General features: G+C 37.2%; 1 protein-coding gene across 9 annotated transcripts in view; it reads right to left on the bottom strand.

Annotated features, from left to right (window-relative positions):
- Window positions 1-6,340: 6,340 nt before the first annotated feature.
- Window positions 6,341-24,570, bottom strand: part of RASEF (RAS and EF-hand domain containing) — a 41,525-nt gene continuing 23,295 nt past the window's right edge. For 3 of the 9 annotated variants that reach the window (XM_017806284.1, XM_017806290.1, XM_017806291.1), the window contains exons 12-18: window positions 24,388-24,556; window positions 23,368-23,449; window positions 21,787-21,901; window positions 20,894-21,013; window positions 19,829-19,905; window positions 18,736-18,774; window positions 6,341-14,630 (exon numbers count right to left, since the gene is read on the bottom strand). In XM_017806284.1, coding sequence (XP_017661773.1) covers window positions 14,522-14,630; window positions 18,736-18,774; window positions 19,829-19,905; window positions 20,894-21,013; window positions 21,787-21,901; window positions 23,368-23,449; window positions 24,388-24,556 — 711 coding nt within the window. In that variant the 3' untranslated portion in view covers window positions 6,341-14,521. Of the gene's footprint in view, window positions 14,631-14,665; window positions 18,775-19,828; window positions 19,906-19,939; window positions 20,076-20,893; window positions 21,014-21,786; window positions 21,902-23,367; window positions 23,450-24,387; window positions 24,557-24,570 lie in introns of those variants that run through there. The other 6 variants (XM_017806286.1, XR_001873391.1, XR_001873390.1 and 3 more) reach the window with 6 other exon arrangements.

Raw genomic sequence — 24,570 nt, forward strand, 5'->3', positions numbered from 1 at the left:
GGCTAGCATGGAGCTCATTTGTTTCCAACTGCAAACATTTGTTCATTACGCTAGGCTGATCAGCAGGATACAGAACAAACATTTCTTCATTGATGAAATGGGGCAATGAATAAATAAATACCTCGGGACTAGCCAGTCTTAACATTTACAGTTGTTTTAGTTAAAATAGGTATCAATTAATGTATGCCTCTACAATACCAAAACTCTACTCAGGAGAGTCTCACAGTGAAAGTCTTTTATTTCTTATATTTTAATTATTTACTTACTCAAAATTAACAAGGTCAGGCTATCAAGACACACATGTAAAGAGACTCTTGGAAGAAGTAATCTCTTCACTATCTCCAATATACTCTAGGACACAAAACATAGCACAAATTCCTCATTCTGTGAAACACTGTCAGTCAGAGGTTTTTTTCCCCTCCATTCAAAGACTATAATGAAATGCTTGTCTTTAGAGAAAATTACCATATGCAATTTTTTTTATAAAAATAGTAACCTTAAAGTTTACTATTATGAACTTGAGGGTACTCAAAAATGAAAAGCAATCAAAGAATGAAACTAATCCAGGCATTTTTGAAAGGCAGCAGCTGGCACCCACAGCCATAGACACAGCCACTGCTGCACCACAATCTCCAACATCAGAACAGCCAAACCAATCTATAGAAAAAAAATGAACATGTTGAGGGTTAGGGGAAGGGTGGGCAGGTGGTATAAGATTCTTGAATGTGAAGCTTAGCCTTGGGGTAGTTTTCAAAGAAAGTAATAAACCACTAGAAAGGTTGTTTTACTGAAAAAAAAAATTGAATTTACTAAGATAGTGAAAATGTTCTGCTATATTAATCCACGTTTTGACCGTATGCATTTGTCATGTGGGGGGTTTATTTGTTAGCTTTTGCAACAGGAGCCAAACCTGAAGGATAAAATGGTTGCAATAGTTTTATATCGGACACTGCTGCCCTCTAGTGACTACCTAGGACAAGCAATTGGGGAAGAGCATTGGCTGCAAAAGGTTTCTTTGCTCTCAAGATGTAGGTGATCAGTTGGATATCATCGAACTATGACAAAATTTTATGAGAGTGAAATCTTAGTTAACCTTAGCCTTAAAATATCATTTCAGTAAACAAAGCATTTGAATTTAAATAAATAAATATTTCTACAAGTGGAATGTGTAGTGCAATAAATGATCGCAGACTACAATCAGCAATACTTTTGTGTTGCATTAAAATAGTGTATGACAAGCAATTCAGAAAAATTAGAGCTGAAAACAAGGAAACTATATTACATGACAATTAGTTCAAAAAACAAATTGATCTAATTTATCTAGGAAAGTTTTCATGTATGGGACAGTGTTTACACTACTGGGGACTTTCACAATAAACAGTGTCAGACACTTCAACAAAAAGCAATGTAAATCATAAATGTGCACCATTGCCTTCATTCCATAAATTGCACACATGCAGAACTGCCCAACGTTTCAATGTCTACTATAGTAGTCTAACGACTACTATAAGGTTTGCTAAAAATTCAGATTTATTTTCTTTTGACAAAATGTGTATTTTATGGTAGACCTGTTATTTGATAGTCCCTAATACTGTAGTTCCAACTTTCCAATATTTTGTGACTAGTTTTTTTGTTTACCTTACAGATTTGTGTTCTGATGGGACCTTGCCCATCTTGCAAAAAATGATGAAAATTGTACCCTTTGATGCAGTTTCTGGATGCAAAATCTCAAACCCATTTGTTTCACAAGGAAACAAATATGGGAGTTTTTTATGGGGAATATGATCAGAGAACATGGCCAGGACTTAAAGATCAAAGTTAGTCCTGAGGCCAAAACATATTTTGTATTTTGCAAACTTGTCTTCAGTAAATTCCCTTTTGAATCAGACTAATACTGAAAAAAACCCACCAGTTTATTCATGTCATTTTTAGTCTTTCAGTTTGCCAACCCCTTTTGGATTCTCATGCACTTCTGCTTTGACAAGCAGAACACATTCCTCTTTTTGGTTAACCCGGGACTATAATGCTCCAGATGAAAGCAAAGCTAGTTCTTCCATCATTAGCAAACTTATTAGTTCTGTAATGAACCTGGAAGAACAGAGTGTGCTAAATACTAAACAGCTGTCTAACTAATAATCAGTTTCTGGGACACACACATGCAGTCTTCTAGGTTGCTGCACTGCACTTTTGTACTCCACCAACAAGCTTTGATCTGAAAAGAATCAGTCATAAAAACTGCAATAAAAACATATTTTGCTATCTGAAATCTCTCAGAGAAAGTGTCTATCACCTGTGCTCTTTTTTAGTGACATGGCAAAGAAACTATCACATGATTATCTGAGAAGGTTTTCCCTGAGGCAGGGCAGAGACAGGTCTGGGAGTGTCAGGAGACAGAGCCCTTGCACTGTGAAACAGAAGGGATGGAAGTTTGCAAAGAAATGATGTGGGTGAAAGAAAATCAGAAAAGAATAATTGGAAGTAGATGAATGGAAAGGGTATGTTAAGGCATTGAAGAAGGATAGTGAAAGTATGGGATGGCTAGACACACAGAGACACAGGACAAAGCTAAAAATAAAAAATAAATTTAAAAAAAAAAAAAACAAAAAAACAAACAAAAAAAACAAAACAAACAAAAAAAAAAAAACGCCACTAAAATAAAAGCTAGAAAACTCCAGAACTTGCAAGCAGAACAGTAAGGGGTTTTTGCCTGTGCTGTGTTTTTGGTCTTCAAATATTTGATTACATTTTTTGGATAAATAACTTTTCTTCAAAAAGAAAACATTTTCACAGTTTGGGGTTTAGATTAATCTAAAACATTTCACTGAATTGGTAACTTCTGGTTTTACTTGCATCACTTACACAGTTTAATGCAGCACCATCTGCTCTCTTAGGCCTAGTTTTAGTTTGACATCATTCACACAGCTAATTTACTCCATTATTTTATCTTAGAATGTGCATCTATTTGGTATATAGAGGCTAAGTGAGTTTGTTTTGTGAAATCAAGGCAAATCTCAGGCACTTTGGCTGATTTAATTGATAAAGGGAATTTTTCTTATAAATTTACTGAAAAATACTGGAAGATTTTCACCATCCACTTCAATTACAGTTATCTCTCTAAAACTATGTTTGTGACATGAAAAAAAACAATTTCCTAAGAACTACAAATAGGAGATCTCTACAGGAATGGATACAGTTTTAGAATGGAAACCTATTTTCACGAAAAAACAAACAAACAAACATGAGGCAGTCAGTATTGCAGGTTAAATATAGTAGCTTTAGTCTTTTTTCCCTGTATCTTAAATTTTGTCAGTGATCTTTCATTCTGGTGCAAACACCTCAAAATTTTTTCCTCATGGAAATTCTTGGTTGGTGCTGGGGAGCAGGAAAAATAAGCAACTCATAAGGAGTATTTTCTCCATTCTTTTAGGGATTCTATCCTTGATTCCATCTTTGATTTGTTTTTAATTTTATATAAGATTTTCTAAAAGACATTTTTCAAAACAAAAACAATAGCAAGTTCTTAGCAAATCTGTGATTATTTGCAGAAAGTAACAGAAAAGAGTAAACAGAAAACTACAAGTGTGTATTTTTAGTTGCAGTAAGATCAACTTCTGTTGCTGCACATGTAATTTTCCTTGGAGAACTGTCAAGGAGAAGATCAAAGTTTCACTCCCAGCCTAGAAACAAAAAAGATACACAGTGTACTACTAGCCAATGTCACTCTAGACTCATCAAGGAGCTCAAGGTGTGAAAACTTTGCAAGGGCAGATGTCAGCACTCACGAAAGCAGCAGCTGTTCCATGTGACCACAGTTCTGCCACTAAAGCTAGGAACTCAATCTGATACCTCTTTTAGGTTGTTCTAAACTACCTTGCTTTTTATGAAATATTAAGAATCTATGTCTAAGAAGATACCAGATAAAAAAGTGCTTTTAAATTCCTATAGTATCAAAATGGATGGCCAGGATTCCAAGAGTGGTGATGAATGGAGTTACTTGCAGCTGGTGATCAGTCATGAAGGCTCAGTATTGGGGCCAGTCCTGTTTACTATCTTTATCTGTACAAGTGGATCGACTGCCCCTTCAAGTCAGTTTGCAGACAATACCAGGTCAGACAGGAGTGTTGATCTGCTGGAGGGTACGAAGGCTCTGTAGAGAGATCTGGACAGTACAGTGGGCCAAGGCCAATTGTATGAGCTTCAACAAGATGAAGTGCCCTTTGGTCACGACAACTTCATGCAGCACTGTTAGACATCAGATCAGTAATTATTGGGTCAGAACCACCTTGTGGGGACTGCATGTGTGCGTGTGTGCATGTGTGTGTATGTGTGCATATGTGTGTGTGTATGTGTGGAGGGAGAAGGGACAGGGCAAACCTCACAGACGTGGGGTGGCATTGTATCCCTCATGGCAGACCCCTGGAGCCCACATGGGGAAGCCACGGAGTAGCTGTCAGACACAAGCAGCCTGGGAAAACTATAAGACACCACACCTCCTGGAGCCCCTAAACCAGCCTCATATTGGCAGGGACACTGAGGACACTGCCCCTCACCCTGGCCTAGAACCCCAGAGTGGCTGGTGGGTCACAGGCCCCACCAAACAGGTTTGCCATAAGGACCAGAGCAGATAAAACTAAGGCATATGTTTGCCACATGTCGTGGCCCTGCTGCCTGGATGTGTGGGAGCTGGTCTTCCACAAGGTTCCAATGGTAGCTATATAATCTGACTCTCCCTCTTTGTCCTTCTCTCTTCTTACTCCCTCTGCTTCTCTTTCTTTGTTTCTTTCTTGATGCTTTGGGTGGCTTGGAGCTGGAGGGACTGGATATTGACTTAAGTGTTGTGGATTGATTAGATCTTATGTGTTGTGGATTAATATCTGCTGAGTTAGTATTGTGGTGGAACATTTTTGTCTAGCTTGTGTACTGCCCTTTTTGAACCTTTGCCAAGTTCCCTTATTTTCTCCCCTAAATTAATAAAGACACATCTTGGGAACAAGTCTGTTGCTTATGCTCTTAATGCCATCTTGAGGAATTAAAGAACTGTATATATATATGTGTACATATATATATATATTTCTTTTTAAAAGTAAAACTCCCAGCTAAGCCTGTGAGCCTGCAGCTCCAGGGCTGAAGTGTTACAAGTACTACAGGCTTGGGGAAGAGAGGCTGGAAAGCTGTCTGTTGAAAAAGGAACTGAGGGTGCTGGCTGACAGTTGGCTGAACACGAGCCAGGTTGTGCCCAGGTGGACAAGAAGGCCAATGGCATCCTGGCCTGTATCTGACATAGCATGGTCAGCAGGACCAGAGAAGTGATTATGCCCCCTGTAGTCGGCCCTGATGAAGCCACATCTCAAATCCTGTGTTCAGTTTTGGGCTCCTCATGGTAAGAAAGACACTGAGGTGCTGGAGCTTGTCCAGAGAAGGCCAATGAAGCTGCTGGAGGGTCTGGAGCACAAGTCCAGCGAGGATTGGCTGAGGGAGCTGGGGTTGTTTAACCTGGAGAAAAGGAGCTTCACAGGAGACCTTATCACTCTCTACAACTACCTGAAAGATTGTAGCCAGGTGGGGGTCGGTCTCTTTTCCCAAGTAACAAGGACAGGATGAGAGGATATGGCCACAAGTTGCTCCAGGGGAGGTTTACACAATGTCAGGAAAAATTTCTTCACTCGAAGGGTTCTCATGCATTGGCTGCCCAGGGAAGTGGTTAAGTCACCATCTCTAGAGATATTTAAAACACCTGTAGTTGTGGCACTTATGGACATGGTTTAGTGGTAGACCTGGAAATGTTACGTTGATGGATGGACTTGTTCTTGGAGGTCTATTCCAGCATTTATGATTCTGTGATTCTATGGTAAAATTTAAATTGGCCAATTTTACCTTAAACAGCTTTTAATTTCCATTATGGGGCATTTTTTTTTCTTTGACATATGGACCTCTAAGTATTTTTTATTTGATGTCTAAAGCCCTATGTAAAGCATATTTGCAATAAGCTGGTTACTTTTGGGTACTTTCTGTCTTACCTTACCAATATCACATACTAGTGGTTGGAGACAGAGCAGCTAAAGCATCTCTGGAAACAGATACAGCAGCATAATTTCAAGACTTATTCAGATATCACAGTGAGGGACATCTCCCAGGTCAGATGTAAGCTGATGACTGTTCATTGAAGCTAAAAATTTGGAGGCAGCTAGATACCAGTGGTTGGTTGCATCACTCTTGTATGCAGCTGGCTGCAGAAACTGGTGAACCATAACAACAGTAAGCTGACAGGTCACAGATGCTATACTGGATTGCCGCTCATGAGCATTGACAAAAAGAAAATACACTGAAGAAAAATGGCTATTGAAGTGCATTTTATTATACAGCAATTTGTAATACAGGAAAGATGTAGTTTTTAAACAACTATATATATAAAATTACAGTAAATGCAGTGATCAGTAGATTTAAGGAGGAGCAAACTGCATGAACACCAGTTTTATTTGTAAACAGTATAAAATTTAAAGGAACATTTCACTGTTTAGAGCCTTATTTATATAATATACAGACTTTTATTAAAAGATGATCATGCAATAGGCACAATTTCTTCCTCTTCATACTAGTATGAAAACACACTTTTATTTTGCATACTTAACTTCATGGTCAGTGGGAAATCTTCACAAATTGGTTTTGATTGTTACTCAGACACTTAATGACTAATTTCCTATCAGTCCAGCTATCTGGAGCCATAACTGAAGGAGTACAAACTGTAGAAAAAGGACCTCTTTGTACAAACTCAGTAACGCATTCGCATATACATTTCACATATCAATTTCTCTCAAAAAATTAATAACGGTGAATACAGATATTACCAGTCCTAAGGATATCAATAAGAAAGCATTAGGACTCACAGTAATATAGTGGAAGAAAAGTAATAAAATAACCGGCGCTGTAAAAAGCTTCTCTAACTCATAAGTAGCCCAGACAGGGTCAGAGGGATAGCATTACATGCCACATCAAGTCTAGCAGAGGTAGTGGTAAAGGGCATTTGAACTGCACTTGAAATATTGATTCATTTTTATAATTATCTAAAACAGCCAGAAACATCTTGGAAATATGTTTCTTTTAAATACAATGAAGTGCCTTGACTATATGAATATATTTGTCCCTTTGGTTTAAGAATTAGGGATCTTTAACTGTAGTGTTTTTCCCTAAAACATTGCCTAGCATTGCTGTAGAGCAGTGGATTGAGGAAAAAAAGAAAACCACTTTAAAAGGATCTATATATGGATTGCTTGCACTAGCACAGAACCTATTACTTTATTTGGGGATCTACATGTATGCACATTTGGGGATCTACATGTAGGCACATCTACATGACGGTCCTTGCAGCAGTGGCCCATAGATATTTTCCTTGAAGTACATTTTAACATGTCATAGACATTTATATCTGTAATTTTTTCCCTAAAATAATAGAGGATTTTGTAGTCAATACAAAAGTAGTTACTTACACAGAAAAATACTTAAGGCATATAAGGCCATCACTGTACTAAGAAGCTGCAGCTTGTCTTATTAAGACAAATATATGCTAAACAGGCACTAAGTGGTTACAAGAATTTATGTGATCAAAATATTTTTATGAGTGTCTCACAGAAATGATTGCCTAAGAAATGTGTACTACATTACAATTAAAAAGGGTCAAAAAACCCAATATAAAACAATGCTTCCACATCAACTGAATAGAAATAATTCAGTTACAGATTATGAGGACAAATATGAAAAACCTTTCCTTTTCAAATAAATACATGTACTAAGGGAGCACAGTCACTAACTGAAACAATAACTTTTTGCAATTAAATTAACAGTTCTTACGTACTGAACAAAACCATAAAAACATTCAAAGGACAACAGTGCAATCATGTCAGAGCAGAAGCTGATGTATGCCATTTTACCCTCAGGCTGAAGGTAAGGTAGCCCTTCAAAGCAAAACAACGCAAAAATTTGTGCATTGTATAAATACATGCTTTAATTTCTAAATTTAAATATGTTTCCAAGTTTTTTTGCTTTAACATGAATTCAACATGTTATTATGTGAACACTAAAGACATGATGGAGCTGATCATTGTGGGATTTCCAAAACCAGTTCCAACTGAGCTATAGCTATATCCCCATTTGGTAGTGCTTTCTAAGTCTTCTAAACATTGATCATAGATTTAATTCAAGGTAAAACTTTGTTATAGTTAACAGTTTTCAACCCTGAATCTTATTTAAAAAACAACACTGTTTCAAATTAAAGTTGCTTTACAAAAAAATTACAGAGCTTACAAAAAGGAACTCAGGGTATATAATTTGGCTAAATAACACAAGATAGATTTTGGTCATTAAAATAAATGAAAAAAAAAAAAGTACCCAAAATATCAATGGCCTAATCCTGCAGAGAAAGAAAAACAGGTGTGAAGGCAGGTCCCTGAACTCACATCCTTCAAAAAGCCTCTCTACAGGCATGGACATTAACATGGCACTCTCTGTATGATAAAAATATTAGATACAAAAGCAATTACTACACATGCACATATGCTGCTAATTCTGGGATGTGGAATTCACATTTGCAAGAGGTTGCAAGAGGTTGTCCTGATGTTCTTACACTAGTCAAGAGAAAAATAAGGGCGATCTACAGATACCAAAAGGGTGAGTCATCAAGATTGCAGTTAAACTCTTCTTAGTAGAAGGACACAATATAATGAGGGGAAACTGCTACTAATTTGTAGCCACTTGGGAAACTGAGGTTGGACATGGAGAGAAATGTTTATCCAGAAGGGGAGAGCAACCATGGGAACAGGTTGCCCAGAACAGTGACAGTATCTCTGTCCTGGGAGATTTTCAGAGCCTAGATAGCCAAACCTACAGCTAACCTGATCTAGGGCTGGCAAAAGTCCATCTCTGCTTGGGACGTTGTATAAAACCACTTCCAAAAATTCTTCCTGCAAACAACTTTATGTGATTCTCTGTATTCAACCAAAATGCTTGCTTTGCTCATGTAGGTATGTCAACAAGGTTGAGGAAAGTGTATTTCATCTCATTTACTGCAGGCCAACACCACAGAGCTAATCAAACACAGTAGCTCAGGACAGACACAAGGAACAGTGAGCCTCACTTTAAGCCCTAGAGTTAACAAGAGGTAACAACATTGAAGGAGAAATATTTTGGAATGTAAGTAACAGCTTATATTAAGAGGCTGCAACCTCTATCGATTTGAGAAACCTCGCTGCCGGATTGTCCAAGGAACTCTCCCTTTTATTCAAATAGAAGTTTTAGTTAGCTCCTCTGTCTCTTGGCTATCTTTGAAGGTCTTAGTACCTGGATTTTTCAGTATAAATGGGGGCTCTTGTCCAGGATTGACTCCACCGTCCAAGGGCAGGGGCTGATCAGTGGAGCTGAAGATGCCGCATCAACAGTTTTGGTGATCAGTTGCTTTCACTAGAGGCTAAAATGAGACGGGTGATTGGGTTCCCAAGGCTATCCAGAGACAGACAAGAGAGGACAATAGGATAAAGGAACATTTGTTTTGGTTTGGAAAGGAGTCAGGGAAAGGACTGAGACATCTCACCCAATGAGTAACGGGAACTGGGGGAAGTAAAAAGAGAGGGCCCAGAGACAGCAAAAAGCCAGGTAAGGGATCTGGCAGAAAGGGTGATGACCCTTGTATACCCCTACACAGTCCCTTGGGTAAAATGCTGGAATTTTGGGACAGTATAAGTTCACCAGAAGGGGTGACTAAGGAATCAATGGTAAAATACTGTTGTTTTCACTGGCCAAAGTACTCACTACCTCGTGGGTTTAGGTGGCCGCATTTTGGGTCTCATGATGAGGATCTTATTCAGACCCTGTGTGTCTTTTTGGATGATAGTGGGATGGAAACAACTAAGAGGAGTTGTGGTGACATGTAGTCAAAAGAGACTTCTTTTGTGAAGTTGTGTCCTTTCAGGGAAAGAGAAAATTGGGGAGAAGGTGAGAGAGAGAAGGAAAAAAATTTAAAGTGGGATGTGTTGCAAGTATTGCTTCCACCTTATCAAGGAGACAGTCAGAACCACGAAGTCATTCACAGGAAAGGGAACGGGGAATTCTCAGTGCCCTAAGGATGGAGGGTGACAGGAAGTAGGAGGGGGGAAGTAACTCAACCTTGTCTGCTTCAAAGGCAAGGGTTGGAATTCGGTTTCCTGTCAAAGAGGGGGGTTTGCAGATGCTGCGGGAGGGGGAGGTAGGAAGCAATTCAATCCTGTCTCCCTCAAAGACAAGAGCAGGAACACAGTATGCTGCTGGAGAAAGAGTTTTGCAAATGCCACTGAGACGGGCCCAATTAGGAGGCCAATGAGGAGGTTTTAGGTTTGTAATAGTGCCACTAGCAACTCAGGATTGAAGAAAAGGCTTTCATTTCACTTGGAGGATCCTACAGGAGTAGGAGAGAGAACAGATGAATATTTAGGGTATGCAGATTACACTTGGAAAGCCTGAGATTTCTTCCTAGGAATCTTTTTTGGATTTCAGGAAAAGTGAATGATTTTACAAAAGGCACAGCAAACCTGGGAAGATGAGCACCCACAAGCTGTGCGTGTAGTAGGACAGAACGGTCTTGTTGTGGACAATGCTATTCCACAAGCAGACTCCAATTGGGACCCAAACAGCCAGGTGCAGTTAGGTCATCTAAGAGATTATCACACATATTTAATTAGAGCAATAAAAACAGCAGTGCCACAAACGAGTAATGTGTCTAAATCTATGTCTCTACAACAAGAGAAAGATGAGAGCCCCACCCAGTGGTTAGAAAGGCTTAGGGATGCCTTGAGAAAACAGTGAGGGTTAGACCCTGAAAGCCCTGCATTTGAAACTTCATTGAAGGTACAATGTGTCACTCAATCACAACCTGATATAAGATGAAGGGTTCAAAGAGAAGAAGAGTAGCAGAATAAATCTGTAGAAGATCTAATATGAAAAACACAAGTTTATGTAATGAAGGACAAGGAGAAAGCCAAAACAAAGGCTAAGATAATGGCCCAGATTCTTCAACCTAAATGAGGAGGAAAGAGAGGACAAGGGGAAGCAAGAGGGAGAGACTGGACCCCCAGATCCTTTCACAATACCCCTCAATCTCCTAATCAAGCTCAAGTACGATCTAAGTTAGGGAGGAACCAATGTACAATCTGTAAGAAAGAGGGACACTGGAAAAAAAGAATGGCCACAGAAGCAGACAGATCAAGAAGAGGAGGAGACCCACCATTTAATGGAAATGGATTGCTAGGGGTGTCACGGGTTCCCTTCATATTATGAGCCCATCACCTTGATAAACTGCCTACTGGGCCCTGATTGAGAGGTAGTGCAGTTTTTAGTGGATACTGGGGCTTCTAGATCTACACTGAATTTTATGCCAAAAGGAGATTGATTATCAAAAGGAAGTTTAACTATTCAACAGGTAAGAGGGAAGGATGAGAAAGTACATATACTGGAACCTATACCAGCTGACATAGAAAATAAATTTGAAATGCATGACCTTTTTGTTTCAAATTGTGATTGTAATCTGCTGGGGAGAGATTTGACGGCAAAAGTGGGCATGCAAATTAATATTGTGAAGGATAAAACTGAAGCAAATACAATCATTACACTCCATAAGCTATCATCAGGGGCTTATGGAAAAGTAAACCCCAACATGTGGGCAGTATCTCAGAAATATGGAAAATTAAATACAGAACAGATTACTTTAAGGCATCAGGATCAGATTGTATCCCAGAAGCAGTACCTCATTCAATGGAAGGAAGAGAAAGGTTAAAACCTATAATCCAACCGTTATTACAAGCTATCTTGTTAGAACCATGTATGTCTCCTTATAACACCCCAATTTTACCAGTGAGGAAACTAGATGGAAGTTACCAAATGGTTCAAGATTTAAGAATAATTAATGAAATAGATAAGCCTAGACACCCTACAGTTCCTGATCCTCATACTTTTCTCAATCAAATTCTCTCTTCTCACTGTTATTATTTGTGTTAGGATGCATTTTGGTTGTCCAAATGCCATACTTTGCCTTTGAGTGGGAACAAGAAGAAGGAGGGAAAGTAATTAAGCAGCAACTTACTTGGACCGCACTGCCACAAAGATAAACTGAATCACCGGTTTTATTTGGACGAGCTTTAAAAAATCTTTTAAATTAATTCTCACTACCTCCACAAGTAAGGTTATTGCAGTATGTAGATGATTTTACAAGTAGAAGACACTACTGTGAAATTGTTTAACTTTCTAGCTGAAAAAGGACTAAGAATTTCTGAAAAGAAAGATCAAATGGTAGAGACAGAAGTTAAGTATTTAGGACATATTATAATGCATGGATCACAATATGTAGATCCAGAAAGGGTTAAAGAAATCTTGGAAATTCCTCTTCCAAAAATGAAGAAAGAATTTTTAGGATTAGTGGGATTTTGTAGGATTGGACAGAAGATTTTTCAATAATAGCCAGACCATTGTATGATTTGTTTATTTGAGAAAATCCAGAAGTAATTATTTGGATACCTGAAGGGAAAAGGAGATTTCAGTAACTAAAGAGTAAATTAATTCAAGCTCTTGCCCTAGCTCTTCCAGATCTGAACAAAAGAATTTGCATTATATGTAGATGTTAACCAGGGACATGCAAAAGGAGTGCTAACACAAGACCACGGTGGCTCTCGTAGGCCAGTGGCCTATTTCTCTAAATTATGACATAGTAGTTATGGGATGGCCACATTGCCTTCAAAGTCATGCAGCCACAGCTCAAATGGTGCTTGTGGCTAGAAAGCTAACTAATGGAGGACACTCAGTAGTTAAGAGTCCCACACCAAGTTAAAGCATTATTAACAGGAAAAGGCTCTAAATGGATGACTAATGTACAATGGTTATAGTATGAAACTTGTCTAATGGAGTAAGATGATTTAGAAGTTAAAGGTAGAAAAAGTTTCAGTACAGCTTCTTGTTTAAACAGGGATGAACAAAACCCTGAAATAGTTGATGATTGCATTCAGGTAATAGGTCTTCAAACATGAGCTAGAATTGACCTAACAGATGGTCCACTATCTAGACGACAAAATGTGTTTATTGATGGATCCTCACAGGTGATAGAAGGGAAGCGTTATACTGGATATGCTATAATTGAAGAAGAACAGTTAAAAGACTGTGGTAGATTACCTTATATCTAGTCAGCACAAACAGCTGAACTATTAGCTCTGATACGAGCTTGTGAAATACACCAGGGAAAAGCAGTCAATGTCTATATGGATTCCAAATATGCATATGTGTTTGAGAAATTACAGGAAGAAAGGGGACTTTTAACCTGTAGAGGCAAGGCACTAGCATATGAGAATTTGATACAGAGATTATTGAAAGCCATGGATTTATCTCAACACATAGCAGCGGTCCATGTTAAAGAACATCAAATGGGACATCAAATGCTTCTGCAGAAGTGACTGGTAATAGATTAGCAGATGAAGAGGCCTGGAAAAAACACTTTTGCTTGAGGTATCTGAAGTATTTCCCCTCCTACCAGTGACTCAATTATTGCCAGAAGGAATGTCCTTCTTGCCACAAGAATTGGAAACAATTAATAACAGTGTAGCAGAAAATAGAGGGGAAAATTGATTTACAAAAAAGGGTAAACAAAGGATACCAAAGGCATTGGCCTTACAAATATCAAAACAACTTCATGAAGGGAGTCATTAAGGCTCCTGAGCACTAGCAGAGGCCTTTTTTAAAATGTATGTGACATTGAGCCTTTTGTGACATTGCTTTTTCATATTCCACGGTATTCTCAAAGTTCTGGATGAGTAGAATGTATGAATGGAGAGATCAAGAAATATCTTTTAAAATTAGTAATGGAAACAAAAATGCCCTGGACTGAGCTTTTACCTATAGCTTTAGCAAGGATAAGAGATAAACATCGAGAAAGTCTTAAGTTATCTCCATCTGAGATAATGTCTGGAATCCCTTATCCGGTTGGGTTACAAAAAGAAAGCAGAATAGAAATTTGTTCATAAAGCAGCATGTGGCCAGAATACTGTCTGTTGTAAAATCTCTTCAAAAGGAAACCCAGCTGGCACAAACTCTACCCTTGGATTTCGCAGTTCATGACATCTGTCCAGGAGACTGGGTTCTAGCTAAGGACTGCAAACACCACTAGTGGGAAAGTGGCGCAGACCATATTAGGTGTTATTGACCACAGACAGAGCAGTTAAGACCGCTGAGGATGAGTGGACTCACCATACACAAGTGAAACCTTCTAGAGCACCAGAGTTCTGGACTTCACAACTAGAAGAGAAAGAAGGAAAGCCTAAACTTATACTACACAGAAACCGTGAGTAGAAGCATCTGTGTTGATTTAGGAAGAAGTTCCTGCATCTACCCACTGAGCATCTACTTAATGTCTACTCAAATGGACCTTCCTATCGACAGTCAAATGAAGATAAAACTTTTGATCCTGTTTCTTTATTATCACCTGTGCGCTGGTCAAATAGAAGGAAACGGATTTTTAGCACTAGGGGAAGAAATTGCAAAAGCTCAAAGTTCCAAACAGCTGGTCCATAATGCTCAATAATCCTTTGAGAAGTCCACTCATTCTTTTTCCATTTTTTGTTTTCTTCCTCCTGTAGGGGAGGTATTAAGTTCTCGTTTGTTTGGGTTTTTTTTAATCATCATATACTTTAATTCCCAAACTGTATATGGCTTAAAAAAAAGAATAAGGGTTTAATACATCCTACAAAACAAATTCCTTGTCCAATTTTCAGGCAATCTTCTACATGTGTGTTGGTCACTGTTGATCCAACAGTGTCCTTTAAGTGCCCAGTTTACACTGGACAAGGGACTATCCCAGAGTTCCTCATCTTCCAGGACCTGAAAATAAAGAGTATTTTCCTTTCCTAATGGCCCACCACTATATGTATTTCAGGATCCTTGTTGGGATAATGTGGGAGAAGATGAATATGAAGATTGGAAGAGAAGTGTTGAGCCTGAGATTCCCTGTGAAGATGAGACCATCGTATGAATGGATATGAACCGTTTAAGAATAAGCATTTTGGATTTCACATTATGTTTCTCAGTTTATTGTGTAATCCCCTATAGATATATACAGTGGACTGTAAGTTCTGGAAAATTCCCTTATCCCTCATGGTCTTGAACCCTGCCCTCCCACTGGTAAATCTTTGCTGCATTGCAGAACCCTTCCCTATATGGTTGTGTCATCCTCCTATTTTGCATGCTCCTCCTTTACTCCTCCTCAGTTACGCCCTCTTCCTTGCAAGTTCTTACCCTACCATATATAAGGCAGAAGCCATATCAATAAAATGTGTGCGAACCCATTTGTCCCAGCTAACAGCCACAGGATAACAATATCACGGAACCCCCGTGAACTGATTCATGGAACAAGAGAGCCCATCTATAATTTAAATCATATAATTTGACTCCAAGCTATATTAGATTATTGCCAATCAAACAGCTAATGTCTTAGACTTGCTGGCAGACCAAGTAACCCAAATGAGAACTGCCAACTTTAAACATCAAATGGTTTTTGATTTTTTGTTAGCAGTGGAAAGTGGAGTATGTGGAAAATTAAATAACTCAAATTGCTGCCTGCAAATCGATGACAATGGAAAAACAGTAAAATAAATAACAAAACAAATCCGAAAGTTAGTCCATGTCCCAGTTGAATCTTGGAAGGAGTGCGGCATAGATATGTTTTCATGGCTTGCAGTTGGACCAGCAATAAAGAAAATACTATTCTTTGTTTTTTGCAGGCAAGCTACCTTAATTTTCCTGCCTTGTATGATTCCTTGTCTTATGCAACTTACAGCATATGTGATGAAGAGGATGCAAATAGTAGCTATGCCTAATGACCCTGAAATGGCAATTAAAGGACAGAAAATAATGGCTCTGAAAATAGTGTGTAAATGAGAATTACCAACTACTCATTCTCAAGAAACTTTAACCTTAGATATTGAAGCAGATCAAGTGACAACTAGTAACAAAACGGTACTCCCTTTTGCAAGAACATAATTTTAAAAAAAAGGAGGATTATTAGGAATAAGTAGAATGTTCTTGCAAAGTTTGTAGTAGTCACAGTTAACTTAGTAGTAGGGGATAGAAAAGTTATGTAGTTGCCCAGCATGAGATAATACAGTGCCCAGAACATGGAGACCAATCAGCAGCAAGGGATAAATATGCAGTAACCTCCATTTTGAAAATGTTGGGGACCCTCAAAGCCCTTAATGAGCATGTAATGGGGGACATGTAGTAGGCAGGTCAGAAGGTCTGTAACCCCGGAATACCTCACTCAATGGAGAAATGGGGAGGGACCTGAGTTTTGGGCAGAGTGGATAAAAGAGGCTACGACCCCTGTCAAGTTGAGAGACCTCACTGGGGGAATGCCCAAGGAACTCTCCCTTTTATTTGAATGAAAGTTTTTGTTAGCTCTTCTGTCTCTTGACTATTTTTGAGGCTCTTAGTACATGGATTTTTCAGAAAACTTATAATCATGACCTTCTTATCCTGAGAAAATGCAAATACCTACATGTTGTAAGGTCACACTTTAGAAACCAAGCGCTGGATCATCTTCCTCTCTTCTCCCTACTGCTGCAGGAAGAACTATCAGCAAATACAATCCAATTAATACTACTTCAATTTCACTAATGGAGAGAGAGAAGGACACAGAAGACGCCCTCATCAATGCAGTCAGTTCAACATGGTTTTTCTCCTCAGAAAAGCTAACTGGAACTGTAACTTTCTTGTTTAAATAGTACAGGGTTAATAGCAGACAAAATGTATGTGACTAAGCATATTTCTCATACACCTGAGTGTCCTTTGTTCTCTGCCATCAGCTCCAGATATGTCTCAGGACTACAGTGAGGCCTCTTGTACTGCTGTGTGGGAAGATGCTACAACCCTGAAGTCTCCCACATGGAATAAAGTAGTGTGTGAAGATTCTCTTAGTACTTAAAAAACCCCAAACTACCAAATATGTTTCTCTTTTAGAGCTAAATTACTATACTGTGAAATAAAATGTCTTATTCATTCCAGTACTAGATTCTTCTCTCTTGTTAAGAACAAACTTCCAGATAATTACCTGAGGATTAACTGCTCTGGTAAGAGTTTGAAAGGATGCCTAAAAACACTGCTCTTCCTACTTCAAACTTTTTTTTTGTAAATTACGAATCATCCTGTTTTTGACAACTCTACATTTTATACAACAGGTAACACAATACAGACTATACAGTGTTCAAATACAATGCTGATAAAATGCAGTAACTGCTGCTAGTCATATGGGTTTCCAATCAGTCCATAAAACTTTATCCAAGGTTGATTTACGGAGCTAGCCTGGAGATGTGTTATTAATAGATACAGAGGAGACAAACCTGCTGGTTCTGAAAAGATCCCATTCTGATCAAAATTAGTGAAAGCTAAGAAGAACTGGATCATGACAGATAACTGTATAAATACCTACAATTTTTACTATACCATAGAACTCTTTGGAACTATTTTAAGCAATAATAACTCAGTTTTTAGAGATGCTGACACTTAAAGCTACCACCCCCTGCTGAGTTTCTCAGAACTTTCCCAAAATCAGGCAAAGGAATTCTCATTAAGGTAAGTAGTTGCTGTTCATTTCAGGGTCTTCTTTTAATGAACAGCTTATACAGATGCTTGTGCATGTGCAGTAATTCTTTCACATAGTTTAAAACTTTTAAAATGATTAAAAAATTCATTAAATCAGACTCCCATGTATTATTACAATCCCTCAATTATTGACTGAACGGAAGACATTTGAAAAACAAGGGGAAAATTACAATCCCTATCACTCTGTAATACTAATAAAGTCTAAACAAACAGGCAGGTTGGATCATTAATTCATTTCAGCAATGAATATAACAGGTGTTACATTCTCTCTGGAATTTTGAATGGTAACAGTCCACACAAATGCTTCTTTCACCTCCAAGCTGTGTCAGATCAGATGTAAAGTATACTTCTCCCTTCTGAAACAAACCCCAACTCCCAAAACAAAACACATTCTAACTCACCAGCTTTTGAGAAAGTACACCAGAACCCCATGCACCTGCCACTGTCTTCTCCCGACAGAGATCATTCTGCTTCATGCCCTAAACTTAGGGTTTACATGGACCTGGGCAGCCTTTTAATGGTTTGGAGTTTTCTTAAGAAATGTTTCCTCAACACGTAACTGAAGGCCTCAAAAACTAGATAAACAGACACGAGCAAAAAGATTAATTAAAGCTGTAATTTTCTCTTTACCTATGAGTGATATATGATACTACTAAGTTCTGAAATACTCACGCCATAAAGAAACAGGCAGGTACAGACAACAACATGTATTGCAATGTTGTATGCTGTGACTACTGCAGCACTCATTCTGAGCTCGTTTCATTATATTATATTACTTCAGACAAGTGAAACCGGAGTCTATGGAGTGAAGCAATTGTACAAATATGAATGAATAGAAAGTAGAGTCCAGATTTTTAACATGATGCACAATTTCTAAACACAAATGTATAAATCCACAATAAAAAGAAAACATTATTGAAATATTTTGGCTTGGTTGTTGGTTTGGTTTTTGTTGTTTGGTTTTGGTTCTTTTTAATACACAAGTTATTTAAGTCAGGAAAATTATGTGTCTCTTAAACATTGCAACAGTTTTTTGTCAGTGCTGATTTTTTGACAGGTGTCCCAGCCAGGCTGGTTACTGACCTCGTATCATCTTGATTATCACTTCGTTTTCGCACTTCACTGTAAAAAAATCACCAAACAAAAAATGCACTCAATTATAATATTTCTATCCATGTTCACTGTTCTGTTTCTCCCACTATATCTTACAGAGCTTACCACCATCTGTTGCATGGCTAAAACTATGGAGTTAGTGCACAGAATCAACATCTCATAAGTTTCTAATTTTGGAATCATATGGATATTTCTGTGTAATTCATAGTTAGTCACAAAAATACAATTATACCTAATATCTAATAACTCCCCAATGTTCTGATATGCCTTTCCTTTTCTTTTGAGAATTTTTATTTATTTGCTTCAGAATACGTTCATAGTTGAAAGTATAAAACTAAAGAACTTCTGTTTCAAGTATAAATTTATCTTTAGAATAAAAATGCACATTGTTGGCTGTTTTTTATAAATGTGGGCTTAAAAGTTGTGCATGTATGAGTGATTACTGATTACAGAACATCAGCCTTGAAAAATTATACTGTAATCAAAAATTATTTGGAAAGGTAATGGAAGTGTAATGTTTGGCTCACACATCACAGAAATACCAGGGCGCTAAATGAATATATAAAGAATTTCTATCTTGTAAGTAATTCAGAGAAAGGGACATCAAAGAAAAATGTGTAATTAGAATGGTCAGTAACAGAACTGAGCATGTATTAATATATTGGAAAGAATTAAAAATTATTTATACATAGAATTACACACATTTGAAAATAATTTAAGAGAGAATTAGGAAAGTAAATCCATGTACAATTAAAAATGTAATTCATTCACCAAGTAAGTTTTAAAACGGTGGGCTCCGTAACTGAGCTCTAATTTGAATATTAATTATTGAGATAGCTTTGTAACATTTGTAAGCAAAAATGTTACTTGATTAAACTGAAAATAAATCTCGCCCCTCATTTATCTATAACAATTCAACATGGTATTCTCTTTAATTTTTTTTTTTGTTTATGTTGGTACGATCTTAAAACTACATGTATGACTTTGTATGTATATTCACATACTATATCCTTTTCACAAAATATACTCAGTTGTGTTTATTTGAAAAAAGAAATAATGTTACCGAGCAAGATGAAGAACTGCTTCTACAATATTAGATCCATCTTTAGCACTTGTTTCACAGAATAGCGCATTATAAGTCTACGAGTAAAAATAAAATGTTAAGCCAACAAATTTGAAATGGTTCCCATGTGAACATGTACATTTATTTACAAATGGTTTCCTCAGTAAAAAAAAACAATGATGATACACATTTAAATCAACAGGATTTCTTCTAATGCTCTTAATTCTCCAAAATATTCACTTTAGTACTGTGAAAGAAAACAGTAATTGTTTTTTAATTATATCTGTTTTATATTAAGTACAGTCTGAATTAATAAACGGATTAAAAAACATATCATAGTTCTTAACTCCAAACTCAATCTTCTTGTTCACAAGATTGCAAAATATGAAGAGAGTTCCTAGGACAGGTTACTCAATCTAGCTTGTTAGTTTACTCAAACTACAGCACCTGATAGTCTAGGTTAACCAAAAACATAATTCCATAAGTAACAGACATGGTATCTGCTGCAGTTCAATCAAACAACTGTACGAGCACTTAGAGACTCAAGACTCTTAAAATTCTCTATTTTTCTGCCAAATATAGGATTTATGCATCTCTTAGCCCCCATATAAATACATGTGAAAAAAATTGTCCACACTTCTACTCATAGCAGAGAATTCCTTTTCTGTTTCCGCACATGAGGCAGAAATACAAGCTAGCCTCTTGAAGTGAAACCATTCCACTTAAAACCAGGACAGACACAAGCCAGTCGAAAAGCCTAACTAAATAGCATGCTTCATATATGAGCGAGCAAACTCAGTCTCCTAGTCCAACCACTTTTTTTACAAAAAAGACTGAGAAGACTATCCCAGCCAATAACAAAATTAAGCTTATTAGACACTGAGATGTGATTTAACCCAGCAAACACCACCAAAACAGGATAGTTTTAATGAAAAGTATCCATGAATACTCATTACTGGATTTGGACAAATGACCAGAAAATTATTTCCGTTTACTACCTTATGTGGTTTTCAGATTAAAGTTCTTAAGACCCTTTTATACTAAAGAGGTACACTTCGACTTTACCATAGCCAGCTTTTCTCCATAGTTTACAGGCACACATTTTTGCCCTTGTTCTGTAACAGCTTGACGGAGATCTGCCTTGTTTCCCACCATCATAATTGGAATATTCTCGTGAGTTGCATCCTGTAAAGAGAATTTTATTTCCTTATTGCTAGAACACTCAGTATACAAAAAAGTAACTAACACCATCATGTCACACTGATTTCTTTCCCACAAAAGGTCTTGTGCACTATCAGAGAAAGGTGACTAACTATGAAAGTTATGCTGAGAACTTTTTGTAAACCATTTAATATGTAAGCAGTCAGCTTAAACATCAGCCTGCAAAGATGTGCTTCCATTCCTATAAGCCCTGCTTCCTGACAATTCATTTAATATGTGAAGTTAGTCTAATGGAATTAATTATTGCATCCAAACGCTATATGACAAAATCACTATGGGAAAAGTGACTACCATGATTTAGAAAAAATGCTTTCAGAAGATAAACTAAATATTTTGCTTGCCACTTTCATCCTATTAAACACCTTCAGCACAAGAGAAAAAGCCTTTGCATTAAATGCAAATTCACATTCAAATAAAAAAACAAGAATATTGGTTCAAAACGCAAAGACTCCAAGGAATACTCAAGCCATCCACAAGAAGGTATCTGAAATGGGTTCTCATGTTCATTTCCAAAGGAAATGTTGTGATTCCACGACAACCTTTTACAAAAAGATGCATCATATTGCATGCTAACTGAATATGTCAGGATGCATTTAGGATTTCAATGTAGTTTTTACTCCTATGAGAGCCTGCAGTCTGGCTAACTGCAATTTACAGATAATAAAATTTTATAAATAATAAGGTTAACAATGCAGTGAAACATAGCTTATAAGCTGTATTATACTTAAGGGTATTACCTCAATCATATCCATCCATTCTCTCACGTTAAGAAAGCTTTTTTCACATGTTACATCATATAGTAGCAAGACACCATCTGCTCTTCTGAAGTATGATTTAGCAATACTTCGGAATCTTTAAGGAAAAAAAGGTCTGCATAAGGCCATATTAAAAAATAATTAAATTTAACATCAATAAGAAAGGAGCATTTCTTAATTTCACTACTGAGTAAGATTCTCTCCACATTACATGATGAGTTTTCGCATAGCTTCTTTTGTAAGTAGTTCTTAAAAACTGCTGATGCAGGTCTATAAGTGCTCCCTAAGGATCAACAGGATTCTGTCCTAAACAACAACCAATATTTTGTATATCAAAACAATCTACAGTGTATCTATCACAGATAATCTGTTCTCAAGTTGTGCCAGGGAGGCTTAGATTTTCTTCACTAAATGTCCTTACGGAAAAGGTGGTCAGGCATTGGAATGAGCTGTCCAGGGAAGTGGCAGAACCGCCATCCCTGTAAGTGTTCACAAAGGCATGTGTGGATGTGGCTCTTGGGGACACGGTTTAGTGGTGAATACAACAGTATTAAGTTAACAGTTGGATTCCATATGTTTAGAGGTCTTTTCCAAGCTTAATGGTTCTATGATTCTATGATTCACTTACATGTAACTTCCTAAATTGAGGGGGTTACTTTACCTCCTTTGAAAAAAGATAGGAAACCAATAAAATTATTCGAGGGATTAACTATCTTTGACATGAACTTTACACAATGTATTTAACCAAGTACAGCAACTTTGTATTTACACTGGATATTAAAATATTCTTCACAAATTTACTACATGGAAGGAGAACGATTGGGCCACTGCTTCCCTGCTTCACATAATCACTCATTCAGGTAAAAGTAAGCACATACAGCCCAACAGAAATTTTGGTCATTGAACAGATTAAAGTGACTTCCAAGGTGCTAGATTAATCTCTCAATAAACTCCGAAGGCTGTCAGTAAAGAAGTAATGGCTCTCAAGAAAAGATTACATAGAAGAAACTTTATGTAATAATTTAAGAATCTTGGATATCTATTCAGCAATCTGTGAAGAGACGGCAAAATTCTAAAGGTTTTGAGAAGAAGTTTTCATATCCTAAATACAATGCAAATCAGGACTAGGATTTTCAAAGAGGAGAAGAAAGAAGAGGAGAGGAGGCAGAAGGGAAGGGAATGTCTAAGAAAAATCCAGCTTAAAAAGTGTGTGAGGACAAAGAAAGCTAAAGACTAAAACCAGAAAAACAATGTGCATCTTTTTGCATTGCATAAGAGGGACACATGGATTTCATTAATTAATCCTGTGGTGAACCTTAACGACTTCTCTCTGTGGGGAAAAAAGATTACCTCAAGCATCACCAAAGCTAACAAAAAAACATTGCACCTGTCTTGGAGTCTCAGAAGAGAAAAATCGCTTCTGTTTATAGGTATTTACATATGGCCATATTGACTTGCTGTAGGACTAAACCATTAGTGGATTTTTTTCACCTAGGCGAAAAAAGGCAAATGACTTTTACAAACAAAAGAATTCAGAATAGACAAGTGTGAAGGATCACTAACCTCTCCTGCCCTGCTGTGTCCCACAGTTGTAGCACTGTAGGTTCTCCATCAACAATTAGTCTTTTCATTTGAAAATCCACACCTGAAAAAAATCATGTGTATAGTCTAACAAAAAACATCAATAACCTTTAAAAAACCACAGAAAATGAAAAGTTATATGCTATATACAAGAGTTATTTCAAAATTCATCTCTTTTAATAGGTTATGAGATTTCAGTTGTTCACATACTCTTGAACTGCAATAATCCCCTGAAGGTATCTGTCTTTAGAAAACTATTTCAAAAAATATTTTGCCCAAGCATTTTCCCAGAAGCATTGATACAAATGGCATCCTGAACAGCAAATAAGACTTCTCTCTTTTTTATTTTGCTAAACAGTTTTATCAAAGAAACAAAAATATTTTATAAAACAGACTTTCTTTCAAATGCCAAGGAGGAAAAAGATAAATTGGAAAAAAATCCTGACTCAGAGGCAATAAAACAAATATATAACTATGATTCAATTGGAAGAAAAATTAAGTCTGCCGAATTGTTAAGACAAGTTTGCTAATTGACAGCTATAACAGTATACACAAGATGTCAGTCAGAAATCCCTCTAGCTGTATTTAAACCAAAGCTTCAGTAACACTTCAAAGAAATTGAGACAAAAATAGTATAAAAGGACACTACAAAATACTAAGGAAAGAGGAAAGAGCTGAGAAAACAAGAAAGCAATAAAAATGCAAAAACATTCATACAAACACTAGAAGTTCCTTATACTGAAATTCTCTTTTCTGGTGCTTTGTGTTGTTCAGAAACAGGCTTTGTAAAGAAAAACTAAATTAGATCTGGACCCTACAAACCTACAAACAACTGTTAGGCACTGCTAAGCTTTAGAACTCAATTAGCTCTCCCACCCTAAGAAACTGTGTCTGTATATGCCGGCAATCCTAGCAAGCAATCACAAATGGAATCTTTTCACCCATTTCTGCAAAACAGCAATGAAATTCATTTAAATACTTTAAAAAGAACAACAACTATACCCAAAGTTGCACTGGTATTGCCTCGAAATTCATTCTTGCAAAGTCTCATAAGGAAACTGGATTTTCCCACTGCTGCATCTCCAGCAAGAACAATCTTGTAAGCCTTCTCTGAACTGGGGTATTTTAGAGTGCATTCGGTTGCATCTGACTGAAAATAAAAATAATCCCTCTATTGCAACTTAT

The sequence above is a fragment of the Lepidothrix coronata genome, unplaced genomic scaffold (genome assembly GCF_001604755.1).
Source record: "Lepidothrix coronata isolate B3197 unplaced genomic scaffold, Lepidothrix_coronata-1.0 Scaffold14, whole genome shotgun sequence".
NCBI lineage: Eukaryota > Metazoa > Chordata > Aves > Passeriformes > Pipridae > Lepidothrix > Lepidothrix coronata.